This window comes from Heloderma suspectum, chromosome 1 (assembly GCF_057233095.1).
Source record: "Heloderma suspectum isolate Gila_16-S chromosome 1, 16-S_ref, whole genome shotgun sequence".
In the NCBI taxonomy this organism is placed as follows: domain Eukaryota; kingdom Metazoa; phylum Chordata; class Lepidosauria; order Squamata; family Helodermatidae; genus Heloderma; species Heloderma suspectum.
In genome coordinates, this window is record NC_139458.1 from 108,955,385 (window position 1) to 108,965,571 (window position 10,187).

Below are 10,187 nucleotides of genomic sequence, written 5' to 3' on the forward strand. Positions count from 1 at the left end.
TAAACTTTTCAGGTTTCTTGCCTGGGGGACACCTCTAATGACCTGTGCATTTTCATACTTTGCAGGTTTCTTGCCTGGGGGACACCTCTAATGACCTGTGCATTTTCATACTTTGCAGGTTTCTTGCCTGGGGGACACCTCTAATGACCTGTGCATTTTCATACGAATTTACCCAAAAACTATTGGGGAAGGGGTAAATGGAAGGGAAAGCAAATCACTCCCTCCCCCAAATTGGAGAACTCCCCTTCCACATGACTGCTGCACTTATTGTCCTGAAACTTTTCTGGTTTCTTACTTAGGGACACTCCTATGCTGTCTGTAATTTTCAGAACAATGCTCCACAAGGAACATAGGGAGATAAGTATGACCTCTTTTGGAGACCTCAAAATGTCAAGGCCATCCTTGCACAAAAACCCTTGTGGCTATCATTCTGAAATTTGGCAGACATGATCTCCTCTGATGGGGCAATGAATCCTGAAATTTTTATCTAATTCTTCCAAGGAATTAAAATGTTATTGGCAGTTCCCTTTAAAAGAAAATCAAAATATAAACCCTGCACCTATTTTTCTGACACTGGGCAGGTGTAATCCCCTTCTAGGGGGCTACTATGCCTGAAATTATCACCCAGTTCTGACCAAGAGAAAAAATGTTATAGGATTTTTTTTCTGATTTCCCATGGTAGTCAACAGGAAGCATAAAGACTAATTTTTCCAAACCTTGGCTCGAGTTTGGTGCTGAGCTGAAGTGGTCCAACTACAAATTGGCCAGAGCAGAAGTGGGATGTTTCCGAAAATGCTGAATCGGGGTCTGAGTTGAAGTGGGGTGGGGCGTCAGTGCACGCTTCTTGTGTATGTATGCATGTAACCTATACATACATGCAAGCACACTGCATGCGTGCTTGCGCATGCACACACACACACACACACATATTAGACGTGCACTTGGACTCATATATATGGGCCTGTGCCCTGGATCTTTTACGAACCTAGCAATGCCCTTGCTGCCAGCCAGCTCTTGCCTGTGGAAGCTCACGCCATGATAACAGTGTCTTTAAGATGCCAGAGTACGCTTTCTTTTGTCATCCAAGCAGTTCATGAAATCCATCGATTTCAGCTGGAATTAAGTGTGATTACCTCTGTTGATTGCACTCATCTTTTATAGTTTATAGATGATGCGAGCTCTTTCTTTGTCAGTACAAATCAAATGATCCAGAGCTGTCACCAATCTGATTTCTGTTCTCTTCTCCTGTGGGATGGAGCTAAGTTCTAAATGATGAGGATGGAAGTAGGAGAAGTTGGAGGGGTGAGGTGACCGTTGCCTGGTCCCAAATCCTCAGAAATTTAGAAGAAGCGGGAGGAGGTGCCGCGCCACCCTAACGTGGTTTCTGCTGCAGCTGTGTCCAGCATCTTAAAGCAGCAGCTCTTCACTTGCTCCAACAGAAACTGACTTCAAACAAAGAATAGTTGCCTGAAAAAGAGTGGCACAGCTGCTGAGAGGGATGCAATGGTGCAGTATTTTCTAGAGTGTTATTTTAGAATGGCACATTTGTCACCTCTGATACTATGGTGCCAAGCCATGGTAAGTTGGTCTAGTCTCCCTCCTTCCCCCCGAAGCATTTTTGACCCAGGGTGGCCATGTGCCCTCTTTGACAGAGAACAGTCAGGCTGCCAGAGGACTGTCCTCTCTTTTGAAGGCATCCTCTATTTGAAGGGCTGTCCGGTCCCAAGTCCAATATAAAGATAAAGAACCATCAAAAGGAAGAGCGTGCAGCAGTTGTCCATCAACAGCACCTGGACAGCAGCCTGAGCAAGGCACACAGCTCACCTGGTCCCAGTCTTCCACACCATGGTGAGATGTACTGTATTTCTATTTAAATTAGAATAATTATTTCTACATGTGCATACACATAAAGTAGCATATTTTGCAAATTTTATGCAAATCAGTGTCCTCTGTTTGGGTGATGAATGTCTTCTTTTTTGGCAATTCACAAATGGCTACCCTATGGTTGACTGATCTGAATATTGGTGGAAGAGAGTCCCCTCTTTATTAGACAGAAAAGGGATTGTTAGGGAAAGGATCGAAAAATGATTCTGCCAGTATTGCAGTGCACATGCATACATCTACGGTTCAGACAAGTTTGGAATGCTGTGTACAGTTCTGGTTGTCCCATCTCTAAAAAGGAGGTTGCAGAGCTGGAAAAGGTGCAGAAAAAGGGGACCGAAATGAGGAGGAGGAGGATGGAGCACCTTCCAGACAAGGAAAGGCTGCTTGGGCCTATTTGATTTATAAAAAAGGCAGCTGGAGAGGCATGATAGAAGTTAATAAAGTTACGCATGGGGGAAGCAGATAGAGAAGTGCTCCCCCCACCCCAACACTAGAACTCAGTGTCATCTATTGAAATTGGTTGGCAGCAGATTTCTGACAGACAAAATCAAGTAATTCCTCACAAAACATGTAATTAATGCATAGAAATGGTCCACGGGGTCACGAAGAGTTGGACACGACTTAACAACTGAACAACAACAACAACTACTAGCTCAGGTGGCTTTGAAAGGAGGCGAGGCCAGGGCTGGGCCTACCAATTGGCAGAGTGATGCAGCCACCTCAGGTGGCAGATGCTGAGTGGGGGAAGAGGAGTGGGCAGAGCTGTGTGTGCACCACATAGCCTGCCCTATACCCCCTAAGCTAGCCTTCTGCCCTCAGGTGCAATGGAGGAGGCTGTACTGTTTCCATCAATGAAGATTCAGCTGCCAGTCCAATTTTCTTTTGTACATGGAATGGGGAACAGACCATCTTGTCTGTCACCTCAGGTAGCAAACTATCTTGGGCCAGCCCTGGGTTAGACAAATTCATGGAGAATAAGACTATCAATGACTGCTACTCATGATGGCTGTATAGAATCTCCATGTTCAAAGACAGCAGGCTTGTGAGTCCTGGTCGCTGGGAGTAACAGTAAGAGAGGGCTATTGCCTTCATCTCCTGCTTGTGAGCTTCCAGAGGCATCTGGCTGGCCACTGTGGGAAGCAGGATGCTGGACTAGATGGACTTTTGGGTCTGATCCAACGGGGCTTTTCTTATGTTCCTTGCCTCAGAATTCCCAGCAGCTGGAGGACTGCCATCCATGTGATTCTTCAGTGTATACGAACCAAGCCTATGAGCTGCTTCAGACACGCATGTACATCACGCAGAGAGTGATCCTATGCATGTTTAGGCAGAAAAAAGTGTCACAACTCTCAGCATTCCTCAGCCAGAATGGGAATGGCTGGGGAATGCTGGGAGTTGTAGGGCTTTTTTCTGTTTAAACTTGCATAGGATTGTGCCGTTAATTACTGTTTGCTTGGTAACTGGCAGCTGAATGTGTGAAACGCAATCAGTTTTAAAGCTCAGTATTTGATGTGATGTGAGTAGGATAGGAAAGTTCTGTCTGTGCTTTTCTATCTGATATGGACCAGGCACAGATGCAAATTGATGTTGCAGTCATCAAGTGATGAACATTTTGGGGAAGGGTCATAGCTCAGTGATAGAACACCTGCTTCTCATGCAAAAGGTCCCAGGTTCAGTCTTTAGTATCTCCTGGTAGGGCTGAGAAAGACCCCTGCCTGAAACCTGGAGATCTGCTGCCAGTCACTGTTGACAATACTGAGCTTGATGGCTCAGTGGTCTGTCTTGATATAAAGCAGCTTCCTATGTTCCTAACACAAATGTATAAACCAGCTAACAAAACTTTCACATCGTCATGCAGTGGTTTTCATGTATTCCGCTTCTGGTCATCAAATGATGCCGTCGCCAACCTGGTGCCCTCCAGCTGTTTTGGACTACAACTCCCATCATCCCTGACCATTGGTCATGCTGGCTGGCCCTGATGGGAGCTGAAGTCCAAAACATCCAGAGGGTTCCATGTTGGAGAAGGATAATCTATTTGCATGTGTACACCAGCGCTAAGGCTCACCTCTCAAGTGTCCAATGTAGCAGAAGTGCGCAGTGCCTTGAAACATGCACAATTAAGTGGATATTAGTATGCATGTCATGAGCGCATGCTTGGATAACTGTAGAGAAATTACAAACTTGAAACTTTAGATTACTTTGCATTTGAAATATATAGTATTGGGCAAATGTACAAAATGCTAATTGAAGAATACTTGCAAATTTCCATTTTGGCAGCATAGGAATAAAATGAATAGCCATTAAATTGATACATAATGAGTCCATTAGAATAGTGTGAGGTCAGACATAAATAACTCTCATGATGCAGGTGAATGTTCCTTTAGAGTCAGTCCTGTCATTACATCTTGTGTCTTTTCATCTTTCAGTGCCTTCAGAAGCTTATCTAGAAAGGAACGGAACCTAACCTTAGTTGGCTATCAGTTACAAAGTCAAGTGTACAGTCATTGGAGACAAGGATGTAACATTCCAGCGCAATCCCCACCAATAATATTGACCCTCAATGGATAAATTTTACACTATTATTTGGGAGAACCAAACAGCAAGATGGGAAAAACTGAGTCAATGCTTTTGGGAAAAGTGACACCATGCAAACAGTACAGTTAAGCAAAGTAGCCTTGTCGATAGTCTGATCCCATGCTTTGTGTCACAGGAACATAGTGCCTAGGATTGCCCACAATTACATGACAATTTTAAGCTTAGGGCTAATGATGACCTCTTGAGTCCCATCTTAAGGGCTACTGGAGTTTCTTGCATTGTTCCAACTCCCAGCACTGGAGCAGCTCTACAACTATTGGAAGCTGTGGCAATCATTAACCATTTCCTTTATTGCAGAGGTGGGCAGAAGGCAGATTGGGACCTAATGGTAGATCTGTTATGTGATTTGCCGTAAACTGGCAGGGTTTCTGATGCCCAATTGCCTAACAACAGCAACAACTAAAAAGCTCCCCTCTCCCCTTTAAATTAGGTTGTTGAAAAAGATTGCTTGGGGGAAAAACCAGGAGTGTGTTTTATGTGAAAGGACTTGTGAGCTTGGTACCAATCATATATTCCTGGGCTGAGCATGTGCTCAAAGACTCCTTAATTCTTGGCAAATGTCTGCCCACTGCAGCCTCTGTTTTGCATCCATATCTGGTTGGTGGTTCTCTTCATAGTAAAACATGAAGTAGATCCTGCAAGCCTGACATCTGCCCACCCCTACTTTTTTGCAAGTGGAACAGGGTTGTCCTTATGCTTTTCTTAACAGCTTACATTTGTCAAAGCATCACCTTGATTACAGTGATTTTACTGGTCCAGTGAATGGTTCCACTGATCCAATGGTTTGGCTCAATGGTTTCTAGCTTCTCTCTATACTTCTGACAGAAATCAACCTCCAAAGTTCTGGGTTTTTTTTTTAAAAAAAATTGCAGTCAGAAATCCTTCTGTTTCAACTTTCAAATAACCAGCCTTCACCTGTTGTTAGCAGATGTGAACAACATCTATGAACAACAACACCTGATTTAAAGTCAATGATGGGCAACTTGTGGCCCTCCAGATGTTGTTAGACTGCAGCTCTGATCAGCTCAGCAGCATAGCCAATGGTTAGGGCTGATGGGAGTCCAGCAACATCTAGAGGGCCACAGGTTGTCCACCCAGTTTTAAGTATTTGTTATGCAGGACTTTGGACATCCAAGTTGGTGTTCCATCTGAACTGGTTATCAGATTTACTGGTTCAGATTTCTGGAGTGAACCTATTATCTGCTAGCATTAATAATACTTAGGAGATCAGAGAGATGAGTGGTTTTAAAATATTTTCTCAGATTAGCAACCTGACTTTTACAAAATGTCAATAGATTTAGAAGCTGTGTCTCAATCTCTTCCCATTCCTCATCTCCGGACATCTAGGCTTGGACCTAAGTAGGCATCTGTGAATGGAAGGAGCCTGTCCATTCATGGATGGGACCAAGATCCAGCAGAGGATTCTGCTGGTGGAAGGGGGGGGGATGGGCTGGTTCTGTGCTCCCCCCTCAGCTCCTCCCACAGTTCCAGGGGTTCCCCAGTCCACAGAACAGATTTTTGGGACAAAGAGGCTGCAAGAGGCAGGGGGAATCCATGGAAGTTGTCTTTTCCCACCTTCTGATGGTGGGACCATCCAGGAGCAGACGTCTGCTCAAGGGATGCTTCTGCTTGTGAAGCAAACTCATGATCCCAGCCACAATCACTTGACCAAAATATTGGGAAAATGTATTAGAAAGTTTGTCAGGCCATTTAATTATTTCCATAGAATGCCTCCATGTAGAAATGGGCCTTGTGTTGATGGCATTTATATTTAGCAAAAGATCTGTGAAGTCCAGTTGTTCAATGGAGCAACTTCAAGCATCTTTATACTGATTTATTATAGAATGGTAGACAGAAAACACAAGGAAACACCCTGTTTGGCAGCTCAACAAAGCAACTTCAGATCTACAAGCTTAAGTATGTATAGGAAAAGAACAAACAAAAGAGGTGATCATCCAAGCTCATTAGGGCAGAAAATACCCCTGCCTAAGAAAGACCAGAGCATGCTTTGAGCTTCCAGCCTGGATCAGGGGGTGGGATCCCACATTCAACATACCCAAAGATTTCAGCTGTGCTTGGATATTGGGACCTCTGTAACTGTATCTCTAGATTTAGATTACATTGCTGATTAATGTGGGCAGAATTAAAGTCTGGAATGCCTCTGGATGTTCAGACCTTGATCCAGATGGGTTGCCAAATTGCAACCCAGAGAAATGCACTCTGCCTTTAAAACAGGGGCAGGGAACCTCTGCCAGGTGGGCTGGATGCATCCTCCCCATCTGGCCCGCAGTCTCCCTTCTGCCAGTGCTGCTAACCCTCCTCTCCCAGATGCAATTAGGGTTTTAAACAAGGGCAATTGCTGAGTGGGTGGCATTCTTTGAGGGGTGGGCGATGCTGCTGGAGAGTGAGGGGCTAACCTCCCCTCTCTGAGCACTGCAGCCCCCCTCTAAAAATCTCCCCATGCTGCCAATGGGGGCTTTTAAAAACCCTAACTGCAGCATGAGGGGCATTTTAGGGTGTGTGTGTGTGTGTGTGTGTGTGTGTGCGAAAGTGTGTGTGAATGAATGGGTGTGTGTTGTGTGTGAGAATGCATGAGGGTGTGAAAGAGAATGTGTGCAAGTGAGAAGGTGGGGTGGCCAGTGGAGGCAGGTGGCTCTGATGTCAGTGGGGCAGTGACTCCAGGATAGCTCCTTTAGAGTTCTGACTGAAACCTGGAGCGGATTCACTGCCCCACTGACATTGGAGCCACCAGCTTCCACTGGGGATGGCAGTCCCCAATTTAGTTTCAACCCTGCCCATGTTTGGTGGAGGGCCCCGTCCAGGTCTGGCATGCAGCCCCTGGAAATTCCCCCCAAAGGAATGTGGCACCTGGACCAAGTAAAGTTTCCCACACCTTATTTAAAATCTGCAATGCAGTGCGAGGCAAGGTAGCCATGGTTTTCCTGCCCATTGCTTCATCATCCTGTCATTTAGTATCAGTCCTCGACTTACTGTTTGGTGTGTCTGGAGTAGCGCTTGTAACAAAAGGTGGACAAAAGCACTGGATGACAGGCCCATGTGAAGAATGGGTGAGAATAGCTGCATCTGTGCCATCCCTCTTAGCTATAATAAGAGCATTTAGGGTGCAATCTTGTGCATGTTTAGACAAAAAACGTCCTGCAACTCCCAACATTCCTCATCCAGCATGGGGAATTGTGACCCCTTAGTGAGTAACATGAAATTACAATTTGGCAACATATTGGCTTCTTCTTGATGGAAAACTTGGAAATGGGTTGGTGGGTCTATGGATTTGGTTTGTGGGAGTACGGGGATTAGAATGGTCAGGTTTCGTGAAGGAAACAGCTCCTGGGTTTTTCAATCATTTGTGTAGGGGAGAGAATGTTGGCAGATAATTCCTTCTCCTGTTGCTACTTTTGTGTGAGAAGCAGACATTTTCAGTTATGCATTTGTAGGTGATTCCCAAATGAAATTTGCTAACATTATGGAGACATTATCTAGGGATTGTAGGATCCATATGGAAGTTTTTAAATTAAGGTATTTAGGATCAAGGTAGAGATGCCAAGGATCATGGGATGAATTAAGATCATGATCTGTTGTGGGCAGATGACAAGTGTGGATAGTGACATATTCTGGTACTTTTGTGTTGTACCATTGGGTTCCATACTTTTGAGGTACTATAACAGAGACATTTGGGATCCACTGTTAGGGTACAATATCAAAAGGATCTTAGGCAGTGGTGTCATGGTAAATGTTGAAGTGCAGGTGCTCATCATGACAATTCCTGCAGCCACAGCCCCATGAAGAGTACAAAATTGCAGGCAGGTGGGTTGATCCATAATAAACAAACCAGTTCCAGGAGTTTTCATCTGCTAGAAGCAGGTATTTTATAAAGCTAATGGGCCTTAGTTGCCCATGCAAGACCAGGCCATCCCCAAAACTTTACATTACAATAGGGAACAATATAGTGCTGCTAGGAAAATTCATCCCCTCCCAGCTACTCTGAGGATTGCAGCTAAGCTCAGAGAGAACAGGGGATTCTGAGTGGGTGGCAGATGATGCCAGCATCCTTGCTAATCAAAAGGTGCTGGAGCTGCCTCCCCAGGAGCCCTGGTTCTACCACACCACTGCTCTTCTGGATATTTGTGGGTTCTGTACCAAGAGGCTTTGGGGATCAGCCTTTGGTTTACTTACACTGCTGAGGGTCTGAGCCATCCCCAGTGAGTGCAAGCAGTTCCAGCTCCTTCAGACGGATGCCCAGCTCACAGATCTCCCCATCTGGCTGTTGATGTGCCCCTGTTCCATGCTGGGTGGTGCCCTCAGTAGCAGGGCAGAAGAAGCGCAGTGGCTCATAGGGGATGGGGGCCAGGCCAGCTGGCCAGGGAGGCGGGCAGCAGCGCTCATTGGTGGGGGGGAGGAGCCCAAGCCCAGGCGGAGGTCTCTGAGGCCCAGCCGATCCTGCTTCACCCCCTCGCAAGGGCACAAAAAGCTTCCGCCAGAGGCTGCAGTCAGCTAGGGTGGTGTTTTGTGCTGTCCGGTCATAGAGGGAGGGGAAGTAGAGAGGGGGTGGTGGCCGAGGGAGTGGAGGGGGCTGCTGCTGGTGGCTCATGGGGCTCCTCCTGATGGCTCAGCAACCAGTGCTGCTGCCATGGAAACCATGGAATCCGGAAGAATTCATGAGCTCTGTGTAGCATAATCCTCTAGAAAAGGTATGTGTCACTTTAAGGACACAGGAAGGAGACCATAGACGTGGATGTCTAGGATGTTTCAAGGCTGCAACGTGGTTTTAAGAAACACACGTCTTGCTGAATGGAGTTGTGTGTTACTGTCCGGAGCAACTGAGAGTATATGAATGTCCACTCAGAGGCAAATGCCTGGAGTCAGGAGTGGAAATCCATGGAGGAGAACAGCAGCTTCTTTGGTGTCCATTCTGCCTAGCACTTCAGGAGGAGGGCAGGCTTTGTGTGGTTCTCCAGTGATGTAAATGTCCCTCGAGTTCAAAATTCCTGATGCAGGGTGCTTCCAGACAGAGGGCTCCTACTGCTACTAATCAAAAGGCATCACACACCAAGTGCAACCTTTTTTCTGTAATGGATTTTCCACAGAAACAAGCAAGATGAAAGAAGCAGTGGGGAAATATGGGAGGATTATAAATGGGAGAAAATGGCATCTGGATTCCCTCTCCCCCTGTGAAATTCTATGAATAAGGCAGGGTGATGGCAATATGAAGCACCCCTAATGCCTGAACTATCTGGATGCACCCCTAATGTCCGAATCAATGGGGATCTTTTAATCACAGCCAAGCTATTTTATATGCTTTTATTCTGTGCTCGCATCTCTGCGCCATCCATGCAGTTTAGATTGGAGCTACTGTTGGGGCCGGTATGGTGTAGTCCACTCTACATTCTTGTACACACTCCACAAGGTCTTGTCGTGGTCATGATTGGGTCTATAATGGGTGAAATGCAATGTTGCACAAGGCGACTTCCATTTGTGCATCAGGACTTCCCATTCCTGTCCTGCTCTCTGCAGTCTTGTGTGCCCCCCAGCATCTTCTCTGAAGGAGAAGATTTTGGAGATGCACAGGGAGCTGTGGGGGGGGGGGAGGGTGAATCCACTCTGCTGGTAGATGCCATTCTGTCAGCAGTGAGAGACACCTGGATTTCACCCTGAACTTTAACTTTATGTCTAGGGCTGGTTCCAGATGAAGC

General features: G+C 46.0%; 1 protein-coding gene across 1 annotated transcript; it reads right to left on the minus strand.

Moving 5' to 3' along the window:
- Positions 1 to 4,241: 4,241 nt before the first annotated feature.
- On the minus strand, positions 4,242 to 9,085 carry C1H11orf91 (chromosome 1 C11orf91 homolog). The gene is made up of 2 exons (XM_084828178.1): positions 8,671 to 9,085; positions 4,242 to 4,327 (listed from the first exon to the last, which is right to left on the minus strand). Exons 1-2 carry the CDS (start codon positions 9,083 to 9,085, stop codon positions 4,242 to 4,244), a joined length of 501 nt encoding a protein of 166 aa, XP_084684304.1.
- Positions 9,086 to 10,187: the final 1,102 nt, after the last annotated feature.